The sequence below is a fragment of the Rhamphochromis longiceps genome, linkage group LG5, assembly GCF_057381845.1.
Source record: "Rhamphochromis longiceps isolate RC_006_pf linkage group LG5, R_longiceps_female_GT1.1, whole genome shotgun sequence".
In the NCBI taxonomy this organism is placed as follows: domain Eukaryota; kingdom Metazoa; phylum Chordata; class Actinopteri; order Cichliformes; family Cichlidae; genus Rhamphochromis; species Rhamphochromis longiceps.
In genome coordinates, this window is record NC_140561.1 from 29,899,990 (window position 1) to 29,924,243 (window position 24,254).

The 24,254-nt window shown below is 40.0% G+C and overlaps 1 protein-coding gene across 5 annotated transcripts in view; it reads right to left on the reverse strand.

Annotated features, from left to right (window-relative positions):
* The window catches only part of ptprt (protein tyrosine phosphatase receptor type T), a 331,722-nt gene that overhangs the window by 45,922 nt on the left and 261,546 nt on the right, over positions 1 to 24,254 (reverse strand). For all 5 annotated transcript variants that reach the window (XM_085407122.1, XM_085407121.1, XM_085407120.1 and 2 more), the window contains 3 exons: positions 9,968 to 10,060; positions 9,378 to 9,487; positions 4,541 to 4,628 (listed from right to left, as the gene is read on the reverse strand). In XM_085407122.1, the coding sequence (XP_085263248.1) occupies positions 4,541 to 4,628; positions 9,378 to 9,487; positions 9,968 to 10,060 (291 nt within the window). The remainder of the gene's footprint in view (positions 1 to 4,540; positions 4,629 to 9,377; positions 9,488 to 9,967; positions 10,061 to 24,254) is intronic.

The following is a 24,254-nucleotide window of genomic DNA, read 5'->3' on the forward strand; positions in this document are numbered from 1 at the left end:
AAACATGACTGGATTGAAGAGAGAAGGGAGAGAAAAGGGGAAGTGAATTTAAATTGGAGATAAAAATATGGTTAAAATTTCCAAAAAAGGGAGAAAGGGTGAGGTGAAAGGAGACGACATGTCGAGAAAAGTGCAGTGGGAGGTGATAGACGGAGGGAAAGGAGTAAAGAAAAAGTAAAATGAAGAACAAGGAGGTGAAAAGAGGTTGATTGGTGAGAAAAGGGAAGAAAGGAAAAATGAGATTGTAGAAGACAGATGAAAAGGGATTGGGAAGAGAGAAAAAGGAATTGCAAAAACCGAGTGTTGAGGAAAGGAAGTTATGAGAACAAGTGGGGAGAGGAGGGAAAGTGTTGAGTAGATAGGAGGACAGGAGGCTGGTAGATTAACATTTATTTAGTGTGCTGAAGGGATTTCAAACATGGCATCAACCGTTTGCGTTGGCAGATGGCCGGAGGAAGAGTGTGTTAACACTTCAACTCGAATCAGCCCTTTCCAAACTGTTCCAGAGAGAGAACGAGAGAGGAAAAAAGAGGTGGTAAAAGTACGCATTAGTGTGTGTATGTGGAAAGGAGAGAGAGTGCTGCTGAGAAGTCACACATAAGGAAACGTCCTCACAAGGATGGAACAATTATCACAGCTGCCTCAGAAGAGATTTAAAAGCTTAGAACTAGAATGTTGGCTTAAATCTCACAAAGCCAGACCACAAACTTAGGCTCCATTCACAGTGATCTGTGAAGGTTCAATGGGCATTTGTTTGGGTTAGAGATGCTGTCACCGTGATGACACCGAAACGACCTCTGAGACAATGAGATCAGATGTTAACTGATAAACATAGATGTCACTTGAACTCCTAATTTGGTGAGTCTTAACATAAACCCCTTCCTGCTGCCACTTATAGGGCTTCACTGAAAACTGATTGCTGATTGAGTTTGGAGTGGTGAATGGGATGCAGCGCTGCACAACTGTGCTAAAAAGCTGTCTTGTGGTCTCAGCATCATGTGTAATATAAACTATGTTTAAGCTTGAATGGATTCAAATTTAATCAAAGTCCAACAAGCAGAACTATATGTGTTTATGAACTTTGTTAAACTTGTGAGCTTCAAAGCAAAATGCAAATAATTGGTTTCAGAAGGCAAGTCAAAGTTTAAAATTATGGAAGAACCTTTTACTCGTTTTTAAAGTTTGATCGTTAGCCAGTTATTCTGTCTCTCAACACATTCCTTGTTCTCATAAAGATACAGAAAAAAGTCATTTCCCCTACGGCCTTTTGAAACATTTTCCCAAGAAAATGAGCCTTTGTATAATCACAGAAAGCAAGATGGACAGTTTCCATTACTAGGTCCTTGTAATTAAAGGATTTATACTAATAGCAAATTTATCATAATTCCTGTTGGCTATCAAGTCCTTGACAGGCTATTTCATTTCAGCACAGTGTTTCATTTTAAAGCCTTCAGGTTACAACAGTGTCTTTGCCTTGACATCTAAACCCCTGTAATGAGATATGTACGTGCACACTGATCTGAGTGGCCAACACACACACACACACACACACACACACACACACACACACACACACACACACACACACACACACACACACACACACACTTAGATTTTCAAAAATAATCTTCTGGATCATACTGGCCATGTGGGTAAGGCAAAGCCACACATGCTAAAACATGTAGATACACACCCATAAGGAGCTTATTAAAACTTTAGCCAAACAATATGCTTCTCTTGTTCAAACCTAATAGAGGTCTGAGGTTGCAATGTACAATTTAACCAGCAAGCACACAAACACTCCTCTACAGAACATCCAATCAGACAAACATCATTCATGCACACACATTCACATGCTAACTCTAATGACCAAACACAATCACATTTACGTTACATATCGTATGGTCCCCAATCTGAATATCATTACAGCACTATGTCTACGCTCCAAAATGAATGTTAAGAAAAAAAAAACCTTCTCTCTGAATAAAATAGGGGCTGGTGGCTTTGATCATCAAGGATTGAAATAAATCCCTCTGCAAATTCAGAGTTATTTTTTACATGTGTATCAGACTTACCAAAGACGGGGATATGAGTTTTAGTCGACTTTGATATTGTGTTATAAAAAAAAAAAAAAAAGGGGGGGGGGGGGGGGGGGGGGGGGGGCGCGATATGCCAAAAGATGGTTTTCTTTCTGCATAAACTTAAAATCAAAATTCTAAATTAATTTTTTTTCTTTTAAAGATTATAAGCCTTTCCCCAATAATTTAGCATACATGAGCAAGAGCATCCAACAAAAGAAAAGCACCAATAGTGAGTTTATTATCCTTTCGCTTTATTATTGCAATGATAACAAGATAGCAGCACTTGCAATGGTTTCATGTTGTGTTATTTGGAAATTCTGAACAAAACAAAATGACACAAGTAAAATAAGGGACATGCTTACAATATCATATATTTTAAAATGGTGAAAGTGCCAGTGTAACACTGCCTTCTTCCAAGAGATTGATCTTAATAGTGTTAGAAAGGCATAAATGTTGCAAGGCTAGCAAGCGCTTTCATTTATAATCAAGCTATGTCGCATCCAGACACTGACAAAGGTGACCAAAAAAATATAATAAAAAAATAAAAAAGCTATCATAAATGTTGAGTTTAAAAAAGACATGCTAAGAATCCAAGAAGATTGTTCTGCCTGACCAGAGAAACTAAGTATGTGACTGATAAATCTGATATTGGTTTACACAAAAAACCATCTTTTTTTTCCAAATCTTTTTTTTTTTGGCGAAGCAGATGCTGAAAAAAAAATAAAAAAAATAAAGTTGAAGTCCTATATTAACATGCAGTCTTGAGTTTTTTGTTTTTGTCTTCATTCCCCCATTAATTTAAATGGTTCTGCTGTCAGAGATCAATGTTTCAGTATAATTGCAGTAGCGTATCATAAGTAGCATTTCTTAAAAGTGGTCTGGTCAGTGTGTTGTCCCAAGTGGACATCTTTCAAAGCCCAGTTCAAAACCAAGTCACCAGATAATTCCATCCATTATCATCCATTCCATCGATGACATACCCAAAGTTTGGTGGAGTGAGGAATACTTGTTCATAGGTCTGATTTTCTGATTGTTGAGGTTTCTTTATATTATTGTAGCGTCTTTAAAATATAAAGCTCCGTGAGATGACTGTTGTTGTGAGTTGGCACAATGAAAATAAAACTGAATTGAATTTCAAAAAAGGTAAAGGACACTTTAAGGGCATATGGAGCCCCATAAATATGGACTTGAGTTCTGCAGCTAAAGGAGGGTGTCCTCCTTCATGCTGCAGCATATTTTTGTACCTGTTTGTCTTCCTAATAATTTTAAATATAATGAAAACTTGCTATTGATGTTATTCAAACAGTTTTGATGATGATGCATTTCAGCTACAAACAGAACCTCACAGCAGCCATAGAGGGAAGAGAATTTTGTGGCAATGCTTTAATACATCAAGCACACTCAATGCAATTAGTTTCACAGAGACAACTATTTGTTCAGATGTTTTGTTTCTATTTTTGTTTAATGCGTGCATATGAGCCAATCCAAAAGCAATCACAGGAGACCACTTCCCAAAGTGGGAACTACAGGGGGCCCATAGAAACCTGGCTCCTCTGCAAGTTACCCCTGAAAATATGACTTATGAAGTTCTGGGAAATATAAATATTAACAATAGTCTCCTTCATCACCATGTATTTATATTTACTGGTATCTAACTGGTATTGTAATTGGTATTGTAAAACTCTCTGTCACAAGTCACTGTGGTGCTGTATGTACAGCAGTGTGTACTTTTTTTTATCTGATTTCATAGAATTCATATTATTACTCAGGGCTTAATTTATAAATCAGGTGCTCTTATACCACAGAGAGGGTTCTGGTGGGCGAGCAGAGAGAAAAATTGATGGAATGCAAAAAAACAAAGCAATACATATGCTTGCTTATTAAACAAACCGAAACCAAAATGCCATCATGCAGAATTTATTATGATCATTATTATTATTATTATTATTATTATTATTATTATTATTATTATTATACACTTTACAAGTGCGCAAGTAGCAGAGATCTGCTCTGAAATGCACTGGAGGACACGTGTATGAGTGTGAGCAAGGTGTGTGAGGTGGAGCCGCAAGGTTGAATGCTTGATATTTGTATTTTACCAAATGGTTCATAAATGAAATCCTGTGGTTACAAATGAAACACAGCACACCAAACTAATGTGAAGCTTCAGGCTGGACAGTTAACGGAGAAACATATTTGTACTGTAGAAAAATCCAACTGAAGAGACGGTTACATATTTAAGCCAATATTCAAACCAAATTAGTCAGTCAAAACAAACACCAAGGTAAAAATGGCTAAAATAAATAAATTAAAATAAGCAGTATCAAATAAAGACTAAAATAAACCACACTAAACCTCACAAGGCCAGATTACAGTTCAAACTTTACTAAATGCGTAACACAGCCACATTCAGCAAAAAGTACTGCAGGAGTATTCATTCCTGTCATTGCAGTACTCACAAGCGATGATGTTGCCATAGCGATTCTTGTTGCGGTTCTCATCCTTCTTGGCTGTTTCCCAGGGTGCTGTCTGTCCCTCTGCCAGGGCCTAAACATACACATGTCCACATGCATGTGCAGACAGACAGACAGACAGACAGACACACACACACACACACACACACACAGTTTCATATTCGAGTATGAACACACAGAAATATGCAAGCACATATGGTCTGATGCCTAGAGCTTGTATACTGACACATGGGCTGGCAGAAGTTGAAACAGTAAAATGAATATGAATATGAATGAAAAGACAATCAACAGTCCGTGGCTTAAACATAACTACACTCTCACAGAAAAAAAGGATAAAGGCAGTGATTATTATTTGTCAACCTGGATGTAAAAAGTTAGACTTTCCACAGAACTTCTGGTTAGATATTTTCTAATGGCATAATACCAGATTTATCCATCCCAACTGGATCACTACTTTAGCCAGGTAACTGTTCTGCCAAATTTCAGCTAAATATGAGATATCTAATCAACAGACCAACAGACAGGATTGAAAACATAACCTCATTCCAGCTTTACTGGCAGGGGTAATCTGCTTAAATTCCTACACTGAATTTAAAAAGGCAACTACCAGCAAGCTTCAACTTTACAGAAGAGGGAAGATGTTTTTTTTATTTGTTTTTGGATTTTTCTTTTAAATATTTGAAATCAAAATGCACAGGTAAATAGAAGAAAAGCTGAAAAAGACAAAAACTTTGAGTTCATTGTTCTGCTGCTTTGGTCTGAAAGACATTATCCTTTCAGCCCTTTGCTGGAGGAGAGAAGACAGATTGTTCTTACTCCCTGCTGTGATACTGGCCTATGTGACAAACCTTACAAACATGGCAAGGACAAAATGTGTATGTGTGTGTGGGTGTGCTTGTCATTGCATTTGTGCATTCTCATTACTCATTTGTCTATGCACAGATTCGTTGAAATATTTGTATGTGTGAATGTGTACTATGATTTATTGAAAATGTGTGTGTGTGTGCCTGTGTCTGTGCGTGCACATGTATAAGATCACTCTCAAGTTTGCATTAAGCAACCAAACCCCAACTCCCAAAGGCTGCCATATGGACACTGAACTATTTTAGTACTGCTCATTCATATGGGCACACAAACACACATTCTCACTACAGGGACAAGAGGACAGTCCTTTTTTAGTCCATTAACAGCTTAAGAACAGACAACAGCATTCACTTTTGAACAGCGTTATGACCTATATACACAGACATGCACATACACACACACACACACACACACACACACACACACACACACACACACACACACACACACACACACACACACACACACAAACTAGACAATACAAACACATTGTGACAGAAAGACAAACACCTAAACTTGTTGCTCAGTCAAGCAGAAAATGGATTGTTTCAAGTGGCATATGCGTCTGAGTCCAATATGTGTGTCTGTGCATGCGTGTGAGAATGCGTGTGTGTGTGGACTGTAAGTAGGACTTTCCACTGTTGCATAGTTCATGTTTATTTACCAAAAAGACAGAAAATTGTGTCGTCCTAATGTTAGTTAGAAGCTCCATGTGTGATACCATGTGAGAGCAAGAGAGTGAGATTGTGCGTGTGTGCCTGTGTAAGAGAGAGAGAACATTTGCATGAGGTGTGGGTTGGCTGTATTTTCTTGACCTGAAAACATAACACAGTTTTAATCAGACTCTTCTTATTTGAATTATATTGCTGATTGGGATTATTAGCATTTTGTATAAAATCACTGAGTGGGTGGACCACACACACAGTCTCTTTGCACTGCTGAGTGGGTGCTTTAGGTTTTTCTGCAGTAAGAGTTCAATTAAATAAAATATTCCATTTACAATATAATTACGGTGGAATTAATTATTTACACTTTTGATCTGCATCATCCAAAAACTCTCCACCGAAATAGGGGCACTATATATTTTTGGACTGCATCACATGAAGGGTAATGATATAATGGCTACTTAACTCGTCCACCCTATGAGGTGTCAAACAATGTGGAATATTACTTTAGAAGTAAAAGGTGTAATCCCAGTGAGGAGCTAAATGTTGACAGTGTGGCTTCTGTTGGTGTTAGTGGGGTTAATGGGTTTCAACAATGGAGGTCACACCGCATGCAGAGACAAGGACAGGAAAGCTCCATATGGGTTGCGGTGACAGATGAAGACACACGCGTACACGGACACACACACAAACACACGCACACCCAAAATACTGGAGACAGCTGGAGAGAAATTGTCTGGGTTTAGTAGCTTCCTCTAGAAAACTCAATTTGCTATAGACACTATACGGTTGCGGGTGAAAGGACAGGGAATGATAGAAGAGGGTGTTGACGTTACTTATATATAAGTTTTGATTAACCATAGGATTGACAGGACTAAAGTTGTTGTGACATTTAAATAACATGAAACATACATTAAATGGTACATTGTCTTTTAAAACTACCTCAAAATCTGATGAAATGACTGAAAAAGTTAGAGGTGGGGCCCTCTAGGGCTGCTCAATTAATCGAATTTTAATCACGATTACGATCTGGGCTTTCAACGATCATTAAAAATGACTGAGCCGATTATTAGCCCCTCCCTCATTTATCCGCGACACCTTAAAGGCCGGTCCGTGAAAATATTGTCGGGCATAAACTGGTCCGTGGCGCAAAAAAGGGTGGAGACCGCTGATTAAGAGGACCCGAGGGAAGCTCGGAAAGCTAAGCAGAAGTTATTTGGAGAGTGACTGCTGTTGGTTGAAAAGAGAGTTTAAAAAAAAAAAAAAAACTTCAGTGGTGTTGCACACTATTTTATATTATTTTTTTAAAGTTATTGTTAACCCTTTAAAGCCGGTCAGAGCTGCACGCTCCGTTTTGCGTAACTATTTTTAAATCCCTGTAGAACCTGAACCGTGTAAGCTAGCGCAATAATTTGTTTTGCATATGAAACCGGAGGAGTTGTACTTACATCTTATGCCATCAGCTTGTCCTCGGTCACGGTTTCGTTCCACATATAGCTTTGCAAAAATTGCATAAAAAGCGCTTGCAGGAACAAAAACATAATATTCCAGAAACACGCTTTGCCGTTCCTATCAGCTGTTCGTAACACTTCCCACAGTAAAATGATGCACATGCTGTTTTCTTTGCAAATTTGCATCATAGGATTGTTTTTTGTTTTTCCTGCAGTATATAAAAATTGCTGTATCTCCAAAATAAAACTATGAAGACACTCAAAATAAATTTCCTGTGGTGGGAAACTATTTTTTTGCAACTTTATTGTATTTAAAGTTTTGAGGGATAAACCTCTTAAATTTCTCCAAGTAGAAATATATGTAAACAAAACAAAAGCGATTTTCAATTTTTTTTGTAGTTTATTGCACTTTTTTGCAATTTATGTAATTACTATGGACTTAATGCATACATATTATTAAAATATGGGCTATAACAGTTGTATTGATGTATAGCAACTTGAAATGCTCCCACAAATGGCACTACAACATGTAAAAAAAATAATAATATAAGCTCTGGTGGACTTGGTTCTATGGTAGGTCTTAAAGGGTTAAATAAATATCGTCAAATAATCGTGATCTCAATTTCAGTGAAAATAATCGTGATTATCATTTTTGCCATAATCGAGCAGCCCTAGGGCCCTCTATGCTGTCTAGTGTCTCCTTTTAATCTCTGAGATTAAATAGATAGACCTGGTAGCTATCAGCTCTTTTTCTCTCTCTCCCTCTCTCTCGCTCTAATGCACACACACAGAGGCATACACACATTCAACAATAAATCACATTTGCTCTCCCCTGAAACGTATCAGTGGGTTTAAACCAAAATGACAGGAAGCAAATGAAAATATAACGTACGGTATCACGGAGGGACAATTTTCAACACGCAAGCAGAGTCAGTAATAGAAAATATTCATTCTTATGAGAGTGGGAGGTTGAAGGAGATAGAGGAAAAATAGAGTCTCTCTCATGCCTTTTCAAAGATTTATTTCTAGTGACAGAGATGAGGCAAATGAAGGGAAAATAAAATAAAGACAGTAAGGAAGAATAGATTGGTAGTGGAATAAATGAATGAAATCTGAGAATCTGGATTTGGGAGTAAAATGAGGGTATGGCAGAGCGCCAGTGACAAAGAATGATTATGAAAATGTCTATATGTGATAAACTGTGCTCTAAACAAACAGTCGGCAGAGACAGACAGATAATGCTCCACTCGTGTATGAAGAGACCGCACAACAGAATGTCATTAAAAGAGAATTGATGGCAAAAAGTGAGGAACAGAAGTGAAAGAAAATGCTAAAAATTAAAGCATGGATGGTATTTCAAAGCAGAGCAATAAAGGAAAGACTGATAGTTTGAGTAAAAGAAAACTAAAGAAAAACTTGCTGAAAATGTAAGAGAAAAGATTAGGCATTGGTTTTCGCTAAGTAAAAAAAACAGAAAAAACTAATTAAAAAGAAAAGCAGCAGCAAATGCAAAGAAAAAAGTTTACTACAGCGTCTGCTTGTTCAATTTTCAAATATTGATGAGATGAAGAGTTAATAATTGATAACTTGCCTTTGCATTAAACTAAATTCAATCTCACACTCTTATTCAGGAACAAAAAAAGACCAACACACAGTTGTCACACAACTTGGCAGCAACAACAGTGAGAGAACATTTCAGACTACTTTTGCAAATGAGGCCACTCATATTTCCAATTTACTGCTAAACTGCTACTGCTAAGCTATAGCTATGACCTTTGACATTATTACTACTAGAAGCATTACTGTCACTCTCAGTAAGTTCCTGTGCGTATGTGTGTTCACCTCATATTCCTCCTTAAAACCATAGCCTTGGCCACATTTCATCTGGGTGATGTGTTGGAGGAGGTCTGCTACTCGAATAGCTGGTTGAAACTGGCCTGCTTGGAACTGACCTGCAGGAACAGAAACGTTTTACAGAGAGAGAGAAAAATGAGTGCATAAACACAAAGATGAATAACAAGTACGTGGGAAGGTGAGTGGGTGGGTGGATGAATGGATTAATGCAAGGATCCTGAAACTTGTTCTACCAAATTGCATTTCCCTCTTTATGAAGTTCATTCATTCTGATTCTGAGAAATTCCGATCCATTCTCTAAATTACCCTAAATTTGCTCAATGAACAAAAACTTACTCAAAAAAACTAAACAGAACACACAGAACTCTTTAACTCCTAGACGACTACATGACTGCAATGTTTTTTCCTCCTTTTTTCTTTTTCAAATCTGAGATATATAGTACGTTTTACAAATTGTCAAATATGTAGGTGGCTGTGAAAACATTTTTTTTCTGTATTTACCTGATATGTCAATGTTATACCTCCAAACAAAGAAAGGGACCACCTAACTGAGGGACTATTTAAAACAGTCCACATACCACTCTGGTAGGAGATCTCCACCGACTCGCATCCTCCATAGGGAAAACTCTGCAGGGTCAAAGAGGGCTGGGAAAGGGAAGGCTGGCTACTATCTGTTAGAGAGAGAGAGCCATAGATGGAAGTGAGACGGGCAGAGATATTAGCAACATTTACACCAAGTACAGACATTCTGCCCTGTACCATATGTAGACACTTAAAAAAACAATCATTCCTCCTTTAAGTGACATGTTATGAAGTAAAGGTGTTAAGTAACTTATCCCTAATTGGTGAACAGAATGCTAGGACACTTAAATTAAACATCTGTTCTCATTAGGGGTAATGACAGAATTCATTGGATGAATGTGTGGTGTCTAATAGTGAGCACAGGTGGAGGGATAAATGAGAGTTCAGGGGACTGAGCTGTGACTGGAACAAAAAAACAAACAATTTATATTTTCAGGTTGGGCATAATACATCTGCAAGGATGTGGGAACCTAAAACATAGCTGTTGTATTCATTTTTCACTAGAATAAACAAGCAGAATGCTCCGGTGTGACTACTTAATAGAACCTTTATTTGTTTTCAGCAGTTACTTCCTCTTTTTAGAGCTGTACAAGTCACCTTTTGCACCTCAGCCAACCAAGTAAAACGTGATATTTTCTCTAAGGGAAAATTTACAAATGGACAAAACAGAAAGACACCAAAAGAGGGAGCAAAGAGAGAAGACTATCTGCAAACCCAACTCAGGAAACGTTTGGATGGTTGAATAAAAACAGAACGTAAAAATCAGCAAATTTCATAAATACACAAAACGTATCAGATGTTTCAACTGTGGCATTTTACTATTTCGTGAAAAGTACTTGCTCATTGTAAATTTGATGGTAACAACACATCTCGATTTATGTTTCCCACTGTCCTGATTTTTTGGAATTGGGGTTGCATGTATACTGAGTAAAAAGCAATAGTGAGAGGAGTAAAGGACAGTATGAAAAAAAGAGAAGAAAGAAACTGAATTTGTTGTGTGACGTCTGTGTCAGATTATCTGAGCTGTGATATCTTCTCACCATAGCTTTAATAAATAAACATTTTGTTGAGTGATGGGGTAACATGGCTTATATGCCGATACTTTCAGTCTCAACTGTTCTGTCTCACTTTTGTGGGTTGTAATGTGAAACGGCATGACTCTTCTTTTTCTGGCTGCTCCCTTTAGGGGTCAACACAGCAGCTCATCTTCCTCCATCATCCTATCCCTACCATCCTCTCTGTCACACCAGCCCTCTGCATATCCTCTACAACCAGCAGCCTGCTTTGAAGCCTTGCTCTTCTTGTCCTACCTGGCAGCTCCATATGCAACATTTTTGTTCATTATATCCACTTTCCCTTCTCTGCACATGTACAACCCATCTCGGTCTGATATACTAAGTTTTCAACTCTATTAGTGCCACTGTCCCAAAACCATAAATGATTACGTGTCTCTCTACCATCTTGTAAAACTTCACTTTCACTCTCAACCCCAAAATAACCCCAAATAACCTCTCTACCTACTCCATCCTGCCTAGCAACCTTCTTCACCTCTCTTGTCAGTTGCTTTGGACGGTTGACCCCAAGTATTGACACTCATTTGCCTTGACTTTATTTTTTGCATGTGCACATTTCCACTCGTCTCTTTCCCATTCACACACATATATTCTTTCTTGCTCTTTCCTTCTATTGACTTTCATTCTAGGGCTGGGACGACGCGTCAATGTAATCGATTACGTCGACACGTAAAATACGTCGACGTAAAAAAATGTGCGTCGATGCGTCGTCACTTTCAAAACAGACATGGCGGCAGCGAGTAGCGGCAACACGAAACAAACGTGAAAAACTGCAACAAAATGGATTTTGTTTGTGAATGAAGAGCACTTTTTTTCAGAAAGCAAAGTGAATGTTACATTTTGTTTGTTTAAAGACACCATTGCTGCTAATTATTTTAAATGTTTTGCTCCTCCTTGAATCGCTACCTTATCGTGGTGGAGGGGTTTGTGTGTCCCAGGGATCCCAGGGGCTATGTTGTCTGGGGACTTTTGCCCCCTGGTAGGGTCTCCCATGGCAAATTGGTCCTGGGTGAGGGACCAGACAAAGAGCGATTCAGAAGACCCTTATGAAAAGAATATCGAGGGAACAGTTTACCCTGTCCGGGATAGGGTTACCGGGGCCCCGCCCTGGAGCCAGGCCCGGGGAGGGTACCCGAGGGCGAGCGTCTGGTGGCCGGGCCTTAGTCCATGGGGCCCGGCCGGGCACAGCCCGAAGAGGAGCACAGCCCGAACAGGAGACATGGGCCCATCCTCCCGCAGGCCCACCACCCGCAGGAGGCGCCATAGGGGTTGGGTGCATTGTGTGCCGGGTGGCGGCCAGGAGCGGAGGCCCTGGCGGACTGGCAATAGGGACATGGAATGTCACCTCTCTGGTGGGGAAGGAGCCTGAGTTAGTGCGTGAGGTTGAGAGGTACCGGCTAGAAATAGTCGGGCTCACCTCTATGCATGGCTCGGGCTCTGGAACCAGTCTCCTGGAGAGGGGCTGGACTCTGTCTCAGTCTGGAGTTGCCCCTGGTGAGAGGCGGCGGGCTGGGGTGGATATTCTAATATCTCCTCGGCTTGCTGCCGGTACGTTGGGGTTTTTCCCGGTGGACGAGAGGGTTTGTTCCCTGCGCCCTAGGGTCGGGGAATGGGTCCTGACTGTCATCTGCGCTTATGCGCCGAGTGGCAGTTCGGAGTACCCAGCCTTCTTAGAGTCCCTGGGGGGGGGGGGGGGGGGGGGGGGTGCAGGAAGGTGGAAGGTGGAGACTCTGTTGTCCTGCTGGGAGACTTCAATGCTCACGTGGGTAACGACAGCGAGACCTGGAGGGGCGTGATTGGGAGGAACGGCCTCCCTGATCTGAACCCGAGCGGTGCTTTGTTATTGGACTTCTGTGCTAATCACAATTTGGCCATAACGAACACCCTGTTCGAACATAAAAGTGTCCATAAGTGCACGTGGCACCAGGACACTCTAGGCCGTAGGTCGATGATCGATTTTGTAATCGTATCACCAGACCTGCGACCATATGTTCTGGACACTCAGGTAAAGAGAGGGGCTGAGCTGTCAACTGATCACCACCTGGTGGTGAGTTGGATCAGGTGGCGGGGGAGGACGCTGGACAGACCTGGTGCACCTAAACGCGTAGTGAGGGTGTGCTGGGAACGTCTAGCAGAGGCCCCAGTCCGAGAGATCTTCAACGCACACCTCCGGCAGAGCTTCAACAGCATTCCGAGGGAGACTGGGGACATTGAGTCCGAATGGACCATGTTCAGCCACTCCATTGCCGAAGCTGCTGCATTGAGCTGCGGCCGCAAGGTGGTTGGTGCCTGCCGTGGTGGTAATCCCCGAACCAAATGGTGGACACCAGAGGTGAAGGGAGCCACCAGGCTGAAGAAGGAGTCCTATCGGGCTTGGTTAGCCTGTGGGACTCCGGAGGCAGCCGACAGGTATCGACAGGCCAAGCGGAATGCGGCTCGGGCAGTGGCTGAAGCAAAAACTCGGGTGTGGGAGGAGTTTGGAGAGGCCATGGAAAAAGATTTTCGGACTGCCTCGAAGAGATTCTGGCAAACCGTCAGGCGTCTCAGGAGGGGAAAGCGGTGCTCTACCTGCACATTGTATAGTGCTGGCAGAGCGCTGCTGACGTCGACTGAGAAAATTGTCAGGCGGTGGAAGGAATACTTCGAGGACATCCTTAATCCCACTGACACGTCTTCCGAGGAGGAAGCAGAGTCTGGGGATGAGGGGAATGACCCGCCAATTTCCGGGGACGAGGTCACTGAGGCAGTTAAACAACTCCTTGGTGGCAGAGCCCCTGGTGTTGATGAGGTCCGCCCCGAGTTCCTGAAGGCTCTGGACGTTGTAGGGCTGTCCTGGTTGACACGCCTCTGCAATGTTGCGTGGAGATCAGGGGCAGTACCTGTGGACTGGCAGACCGGGGTGGTGGTCCCCATCTTTAAGAAGGGGGACCGGAGGGTTTGTTCCAACTACAGGGGGATCACACTCCTCAGCCTCCCTGGGAAAGTCTATGCCAGGGTGCTGGAAAGAAGAGTTCATCCGCTAGTCGAACCTCGGATACAGGAGGAACAATGCGGTTTTCGTCCTGGTCGCGGAACACTGGACCAGCTCTTTATCCTCTCGAGGATACTTGAGGGTGCATGGGAGTTTGCCCAACCAGTCTACATGTGTTTTGTGGACTTGGAGAAGGCATTCGACCGTGTCCCTCGGGGTGTCCTGTGGGAGGTGTTGCGGGAGTATGGGGTGTCTGGCCCATTGTTACGGGCCATTCGATCCCTATACAACCGTTGCAAGAGCTTGGTTCGCGCTGGAGAGATTATATCTCTCGGCTGGCCTGGGAATGCCTTGGTATTCCCCCGGATAAGCTGGAGGAGGTGGCTGGGGAGAGGGAGGTCTGGGCCTCTTTGCTTAGGCTGCTGCCCCCGCGACCTGGCCTCGGATAAAGCGGATGAAGATGGATGGATGCTTTTAATTTTTCTAATTTTATATATGTTTGCACATTTCATTTCTTGTTAAATGCTATCTCTAATATAAGATTGTACTACTACTACAACTTTATTTTGCAATGTTTTTATTAAAAGGTATTCAAATGAAGAAATTTGTGTTTTTCATTGAGATACATAAGTTAGTAAATGTGAAATTGCTATACAAGTCAAATAATGGGGAGATAATCGATAATCAAATCAAAATAGAATTGGACTGAAAAATTATTCGCTAGATTCATCAATTAGGAAAATAATTGTTTTGCCCAGCCCTATTTCATTCCTCTTCGTAGGTGCATACCTCCACCCTTTTCCACCTGTGCCCTACTCTAATTACAGACCACAGTGTCATCTGCAAACATCAAAGTCCATGGAGACTCTTTCCTGACCTCATCTGTCAACTTGTCCATCACCGTAGCAAACAAGAAGGGACTCAGAGCAGAGCCATGTTATCCCACCCCCACCTTACACCTATCTGTTACTCCAACCACACACCTCACCACTGTCTTGCTGTCCTCATACGTGTCCTGCACGACCCTCACATACTCTGCCATTGCTCACTTCCTCACAGTTCCTCTCTTCCCTATCATATACTTTCTCTAGATCCTCAAAGACACAGTGCAACTCCATCTGACTTTCTCTGTATTTCTCTATCAACACTATCAAATAAAACACCACATCTCTATTTCAGACAGGCAAAACAGTCACTGCCTTCTTTCCTAGACATCTCTGTGCCTCCACAGGTATGTCATCTATACCAACTGCCTTTCCCCTCTTCATAGCTGTCTTCAGTCCCACCTTACGAATCTTTTGCACTTAATGATTTGTCGGCTGTGTTCCGTTATGTTTTTTATGGCCATGTTTTGAATATGTTTTCTTGAAATAACTATGTGCATGTTAATGTTTCACTTTAAATTTAATAATAGTTTTAAGGTTTTCCAGAAACTAAATAATGAAGACTGAAGCTGCTGGGCAGGTCTTTCACAAGGTCGTATTTGGGTATGCGTGCTCAGGACAAAATAATTTTAATTTTATATACTGTAAATGGATGTGTATGTACCTTTCAGTACTCGCTGTTTTGCATGTGTGTGTGTGTGTGTGTGCATGCGTGCGCGTCTGTAGGCGCATGCACGTGTGCGTACATGTTAAACTCACCAAGGTCAAATATGCATTAAGCCAGGCATGAAATAGAGTCATAGCAGTAGCTCCACAACACTGACTATTGATGAAGACATCTCAATGCTAATGGGGAGATTTATTGACCCCACAGGCACAAGGTTGTATGTGTGTGACAGACAGATATAAGGACGGAGCTGGGTGTGCACAGCTAGTGTGTGTTGACAGTGTGAGAGAGAGGGATTGATTTGAGTGAGGTGTGTGTGAATGCGTGTGTGTGAAGGCCGTTTATGCTGTCGGTGAGTGTGTATGTTAATGCAGTCCTTCATGCTTGGCAGTGTGCTATATAAAGTTCCCTCCTCCCACCCTGTGACTTTATTAAGACTCAGTTATGGATGACTTCGAGTCAAAGTATCACTGTGTTAGCACTTAACTCCATCTTCAAAACTAGTGTGCCCATCTTTCTGCCTTTAAATCTATATTGTATACCCTTTTTCAAAGAGAGGCAAAATGTTCCCATTTAGCGCTGTAGTCTTCCAGGATTAAAAGCTTGGCCTTTTTGTTACAGTATGTGCAATTAAATATCACAGGCATGACCACCACTATGTTCATTATATACTGCATATTATAAATTTAGATTGCTTTAAATTATATCTCACAGTCAGTTAGGATTTTTTGTATGCCCGTGGTTTGGCCTCACAAAAATGACTGTCATCCACAATATTTTTTTCCAAGTAATATGAAAGAAGTGGCTTTATTAGCAGCAACCGAATATCTGTATTTACAGAGAAATAAAAAATCTAATTCTGCTTTTATTCACTGGGCATGCATCGGCCAACACAGGCACAGTCACTGTAATTAGAGTAGGCAAACTATTATTCAAACGGAAATTGAAATTATGCTAAACAATACACACTATAAAATATAACCATTATTTTCTACTTGGACATTTGTAGTTGGAAATAAGTAGCAGACATGCCATTCTTGCTTTATTCTATCCCTATCGTAGTCCACTGTTCCGCGTTACAACGTAATGATGCAACTCATTTTACATTCATTAAATACAGCATTTCATTTTAAATATGCCTACCATGATTCAATCGTTTTCTTCTAGCTACACATCCTAGCATGAAGAAACATCTGTTAAATCAGGCATGTCTTTGTAAATGCACAGGTTCTTAAAATGCAAATAACACATTCTGCAAACATTACAGCACTAAAGTTTAAGAGCTGGAAACACTCTCATGCAGTTTGGAGACAGAAATCTTAGCAGCGAGCATTTTAAAAAAGCGAGAAAGCTGTGGCTGGTAAGTTTATCTCTTTAGTTCTCTTCCTCTTTATTTCTTTCAATGAAGCACAAGGTCAAGTTCAACTCTATTTCACTGCTGCACAGCCTGGCCAGTGAAATTCTCTTCGGTATGGATGAAAAATTGCTCAGATATTTGAAACACATTATAGCCGGCAGAAGAACAGTAAGCCGTTAACATAAAAGATGGAAAATACAAGTGCAACTGAGCTGTCCAGGGGAGGAGGGATGAAATGGAAAGCAAAAAAAATGATAGAAATGCAGACAGCAATCAGCGGATGAAAGAGTGGAAAATGAAAAGAAATAAAGAGATCCCTTGAGCCCTAATATGTCTGCCAGTCAACAAACGATGTATAGTAAAATTGGCCTTGAAGGGAAGAGGGTACACATACAGTGGCTTGCAAAAGTATTCGGCTCACTTGAACTTTTCCACATTTTGTCACATTAAAGCCACAAACATGAATCAATTTTATTGGAATTCCACGTGAAAGACTAACACAAAGTGGTGTAGACGTGAGAAGTGGAACGAAAATCATACATGATTCCAAACATTTTTTACAAATAAATAACTGAAAAGTGGGATGTGCGTAATTATTCAGCCCTCTGAGTCAATACTTTGTAGAACCACCTTTTGCTGCAATTACAGCTGCCAGTCTTTTAGGGTCTGTCTCTACCAGCTTTGCACATCTAGAGACTGAAATTCTTGCCCATTCTTCTTTGCAAAACAGCTCCAGCTCAGTCAGATTAGATGGACAGCGTTTGTGAATAGCAGTTTTCAAACCATGTTTGGCATTGATCACCACCTGCACTCATGTATATATCTATCTACTTAGCACTTTTAATTCTTATTCTTATTCTTATTTTTATATCTATTTAAGCGTTTATGACAGTATGTTTGCACTACGCACCACAGCAATTTCCTAATGTTGTAAACCTGCTCAACATTTGGCAATAAAACCCTTTCTGATTCTGATGACAGAGGGGTTAGCACTGTTGTTATGTAGTTTACATGTGCCCCTTGTTACGTTTCGGTGTTGTCAGTGTGTTGTTTTTGGCGTGACTGTTATGTGTTTCCTGTTTTACTTTGAAAGTCTGTGTTATCTTAGTCTTTTCAGTTTACGTTTCCCTGTCTCGTCAGTTCTGAGTTGCCCCAGCTGTGTTTCCCTCTTGTTGTCCATTTTCCTGATTGCTCCCTCTAGGTATTTAAACCCTGTGTTTCAGTGTGTCATGGTCGCGATCTCCCCCGTGTTGTAAATAGTTTGGTGTTTTGTTGTAAATAAATAGTTTGTTGTAAATAGATTTGTCGATACTTTCGTTTCGGGATTTTGGTGGTGAGCTTTAGTGGGGGTTTTTTGTGTGTGGTTTTTTTTTTTCTTTATTTTTACTTTTTTCGTGTTGCACTCCAGTTGCCTAGGCCGGGGTGTAACATATGGGGGCTCGTCCGGGATTGCCTTCGCTGGGGGGTCCGGGGACCGCCCCAGCCTTTGTCGTCGCTGGAGGGTCCGTGGGACCGCTCCAGCCTTCATCCGCCTTCGCTGGAGGGTCCGAGGGACCGCTCCAGCCTTCGTCGGCTTCGTCTGTCTGGATCAAACTTTTCACTTGGTGTTAAATGTTTGATTTTTGGGTGGGGGGAACTGTTACGTTTCGGTGTTGTCAGTGTGTTGTTTTTGGCGTGACTGTTATGTGTTTCCTGTTTTACTTTGAAAGTCTGTGTTATCTTAGTCTTTTCAGATTACGTTTCCCTGTCTCGTCAGTTCTGAGTTGCCCCAGCTGTGTTTCCCTCTTGTTGTCCATTTTCCTGATTGCTCCCTCTAGGTATTTAAACCCTGTGTTTCAGTGTGTCATGGTCGCGAGCTCCCCCGTGTTGTAAATAGTTTGGTGTTTTGTTGTAAATAAATAGTTTGTTGTAAATAGATTTGTCGATACTTTCGTTTTGGGATTTTGGTGGTGAGCTTTAGTGGGGTTTTTTTGTGTGTGTGTGTTTTTTTTTTTTCTTTATTTTTACTTTTTTCGTGTTGCACTCCGGTTGCCTAGGCCGGGGTGTAACACCCTGTGCAGGTTTCCTCCTGCCACAGTCCTCCTTCCAAACTGGCTCTTGGCATGCATGCGAGAGTATGTGGTTGCCTGCCTCTGTATGTTAGCCCTGTGATGGACTGGCAGTATTTCCATGTCTATCACCTTATGACATGCCAAGTGCGTGGATGCATACTTTTTTAAAGCCTTAGTGGGTCTGAGTGATGAGCGACAAAGGATAAAAATGACAGGGGAGAAAAAAATTGAATATATTTCTTATATAAGCATCATGTCATTAATTAAAGTGCAGTTCGCTGATTGTGATTACAAAATCAGCTTAGAAGACTTTGAAATCCAGAAAAGAAGAGATGAAAAGAATGACAAAAAAACAAAAATGGAGAAGGAAAGGGAAATAAAGGGCGATAAATGACGGAAGAGAAAGAGCACCAGCAGAATGTATATCTACTGCGGGTCACAGAGATCATCTGGTCTAGACAGTATCCCAGCGGTTTACCTCATTTCACCTCCCTTCTCATGACACAAGGCCAGAAATCACTTATTCACAAACTCCTCATAACTGTGTGTGTATGTGCACGAAAGCCTGCCTCTTTGTAACATAGAGACACCATAGTCAAACAGAGATAACTGTGTGTGGGTGGGTGTTTGTTTGTACATGAGTTACTTAAACTGTGATCTGTGAAGTCAGCACACAGAATATTTTGCTTCATGAGAATTTCTTATTTAACAAAAATTGAGTCTTATCTTAGCAAGTTAGCAACTGAGAGAGAAAGAAACAGGTGGCCAGAAAGCTTCTCCTACTTCTCTTTCCAGAAAAAGGAGCATCAACTTCAGATCCTTGTTTGCCAGTTTGCTGTGTACTGTTATTCAGTTTGTTAGTATTGATGACTTTTGCCTGATGCATTGAAATAAAAATTAAAGCTAATAATATGTGAGTTATACTAGTTAAATGTCTCCATTTCAAAGCTGTCAAAAATCACATGTTTGTCAGTTACTCCTGATATAAGAAACCACTACTACTAATAATATTATTACTAAAAATAATAAGCCAACACATTCTTGAATCCAACCTACGAATCTGAAAATGCAATATGGTAGCAAAGAGGTTTGTTGGGGGTTTTGTTAATATAAGAAAAAAATACAGATTTAATCTCACTAGGCCCTTTCTCTGTGGAGTTTGCACGTTCTCCACATGTTTGCGTGGATTCTCTCCAGGTACTCCAGTTTCCTCCCACAGTCCAGACATGCAATTAGTGGGGTTAGGTTATTGGTGACTATAAATTGCCCATAGCTGTGAATGTGAGTGCGAATGGTTGTCTGTATCTGTGTTAGACATGTACCATCATTGGTGACCTGTCCATGATGTACCCCCTGATCCTGATAAGGATAAGGGCTCCAGACACCTCAACCTAGTTTCTTCAGAATGCCAAGAAAAATAAATAAAATAAAATAAAATAAATCCTGGAGATATTCCTACTATGCATTTTCATTTGCTCATTGCATTTTCATCTGAAACCATTTTTTTTTTTTATATTGGTATTTTTAGTATGTTCCTATACCCTTTCACACTAAGCCTTACTGAATGAAGAAAATAAAAAACTGAAAAGGATCCCAGTCATTAAAGCAAACTGAGCCAACTAACTGCCGAAAAGGTCTGGTATGCTGGGTTTAGCTGTGGCTCCTCAGTCAAAAGGAAGTATGTCTGAGAGACCAGTAGACTTGAATATAAGCTGTGTAAGCAGGCAGTCAAGATGTGGCTGAAAAAGAGCACAGAGGTTCAATCTGCCTTAAGAGCATAAGGTTTAGAAAAGCCTTCTCTCAACCCTGCACTCACCTTCAATTACCCAGCAGTGCCACATTATGGCCAAACAAAATGACTACCATTAGCCATAATCACCTTACATGCAGCCTGATGCTATGCTGAACTGGACTGGGAAAATAATTGGCCCTCAGTAATATGGTTGGAAAAAAAAAAGAAGAGATATTACCAATACGAGCAGGGCTGTAGATAGAAAATATGTGCTCTTTGCACAGGTGGTAACTCTGGACGATCATCAACTTTCATTGTGCCAGCAGCACAGTTGCTGTTAAGTGTTCTACTTACTTGCACTGCAAAATATTTTTTTGGAAAATGTCACGTCAACAAGGTCTTTGGACTGAATCGTTTCTTTCAGTAAAATATGCACTGAAAAAAAAATCAAGGATTCTCATCTTTTCATTATGTTAGTTTGCTCAAAATCTTTTCATCACTTTTCCTGTGTATCTTTTTTTGAACAAAGATATCCTTCACTCGTATGTATTGGCCCTTTTCAATCACAGCAGCTTTTTAAGGGACTTTAAATTGTTCATTAAAATGGAAGAACCTAGCTCTAAACTTAAACGCCATAACGTATGGATCTTGAAAGTATTATTAGTAATAGTGTTCCACTTATGAATTCAGTCAAAAACAGAGATATATACTACAACAAAGGATGCAGATGATACCAGTCCATTTCAATCAGTCTTATAGTCAAAAATCAGTCTCAAAAAGGAATTAACCCTCAGCTATTTGACCATGGAATTAATTAGATATCAATTAAAACAATTATAATCCTATAGATCCCATGCATGCACTTACATGCATGTAAAACTTTTTAACCAATAATGGTTGTCATAGGACACTGGCACTTGGATCGCCTGCAACTTATATCGTGTCCTTATTAGCAAATGTTTTAGCAGTAGTATATATATATATATATATATATATATATATATATATATATATATATATATATATATATATATATAGTAAGAGTAGAAAAGGTACTAATAAAAATACCCCAAAACCTGACATATTTACAGTTACCTATAGTAATGTGCTACTTCTACCAGGGCCAAAAAGGTGTCCTCTGGTCATCTTTTAACCACTAAGGCTGTGCTGTACTGATAACACTGATCACATAAAAAAAGTGGACCCTGATCATGATTTAGGGAGCAAATTAATATACTGAACAAATGATCCCTTTTAATGCAGTTCTGCCTTCAGTCAAATTTAGTCAAAGCCTTGAAATTTTGAAGCTGTAACCTTCTGTTGATTTGAGTTTCCCCAACTTTAAGGTTTTTAAAGGCAAGCAGGAATATGCAGAGGGGAATTTAAAATACAGATTTTTATTGTCTTTTTCTCGAGCTCCTATGCGTCTGTGTTTGTCATAGTATTTGTGCAACTGTGTGTACCTAATTAACCGCAGAAAGCTCCTGATCCATAAAAAAACACGACTTCTGTGTTAACAGCAGCAAAGGATTGTCCTTGGCAGGGTATAAAAGGCTGACACTTCCTTTGTGAACTGACAGAGAATAGTGTTGCGTAACCTCTTAACATACATCAGTGTCTGACAAATTGATTTTTAGACAAACGTGTTTGCACATAAAATGCACACTATGCCGCTGTGGCTTTGTACTGATCCACAGGATTTATGTCGCATCAGTGTTAACACTGTGCTGGGTGTATGTGCATATGGATATTTGTGAGTGTGTACTCTGTGTATTTGTAACTTTGTCATGTGTTCTTGAGTCTTGATCTATATATTTGCATTTTTGTCTATATTCTGCAACAAAAACTTAGGGAGAAAAACAGCAAGGTTGTGTGTGCATTTCTATGGAATACCCTTTGCGGAGCCAAAAAAACGCCTGAGTCTAAACACACATGCCCTCCTGCTGCCCCAGAAAAAAACAAAACACAGCAAAAAAAAAAAAGAAAAGAAAGAAAAAAAGCTTTTCTTTGCATAGTGGATTTATTCAAGCTCCTTTTACTTCCCTTTGATCCTTCAATCTGTATGTCTCTTTTACTGTCTTCTTAATAACTTTCTCTTTCTCTCTTTGCACCTATCTCAGCTCTTCCTGAAAGCTATTGAAAAATGATCCTCACTAGCGTCATTGAGGCTCCTGCTACTATTATCCATTTTGAAAAGCCTGAATGGCATTGAAATGTATTTAAATGTGGGAATCTTACTTTTGAAGTAATATGATTTTTTATCCATTTATTATAGATTGAAGTTCAGCTGCCTTTAGAAGTCACCTAGAAAAAAAGAACTCTTGGACTCATTAGAAATTAAAGTGTTAAAATGATAATGTATGACTAGAGGACAATTATTAAAAGGGTATTTTAACATTCAGTCTTTCAGCGATTGATATGTACTATTTGTTGTCTGCTTGGCCAGGTTGGTTCAAGCGTACATTTCACATTGTTTTCCTGTCTTGCAACAGAGGCTGCTTGGTTTGTACTTTAAATTTATGGTTGATAGAAGACATCAAAAGTATGTGGATTTCTTTAAGTTAAGTTAGGGTATTACAGACTGAAAATAATGAAAACACTGCCATTTTAAATATATTTAAAACTATCTTAGAAAGTTAGTAAAATGATGGAAGTCTTCTGACCACTATGCTTACAATGTATAAATACATTGAGGTTATTATTATTGCATATTGTCTGGTTTATTTCCATTTTTAACATCTGTATTTCCTATTCCTCTCTCTTTCCTCTTTTTTCTCTTCTACACTCTGCCTTGTTACCTTGGATAATGATGTTGATGATAATAACCTAAATTGTTATGCTTAGGATGATGTGCAACCAACACCTAGACTGCTGCTATATGATGACTACAGATGACATTTATGCAGGAAGAGATAAAACTTTATAAAATCCAGGAAACCTTTTTTTTTTTTCCATTTCTTAGACCTTAAAAATATGTAAGTTCTGCTATTTATTTTTTCACTGGATGAAATCTATTTTTTTTCTATATTTTGTGTATTAATTGTAGCGGATTTTTCTTTGAGTAATGATCAAAGTTTCATTTTACATTCCTTGATTTTCGAACTGTAGTAAGAACAGATGGTTCCATAAAACACTAATGTCATAGCATGAAGATGTATGACAGCAAATTTGTGCCATTGCACAAATCGCTCAAGCATTTCTTTGCATTCGGCTTCATCATGCCTTGATGTTCATCAGCAAATGGCACAGAAACCTCTGTACCAACTGCATGAACTGCAGAAAAGAAGCTCAAATATATTAAAGTTGGATCACTGCTATAGAATAAAAGTTGTATTTTTCTACAACTGTCTACTTTGGTGAGTTTTTTTAGGGCAGGAACAACTCAAAAATGGGTGTTTATGACAGTGATTTTACGACAGGCATAAAAACTGTCTACACAGATGTATCTGAAACTCATGTCCTTAAGAAATGAGGGTGGGGGTTTGACCCCCACCCTCGGCAATCAAAGAACTGACATCATCCTTGATCAATCTACAGTTTGCTGAAGC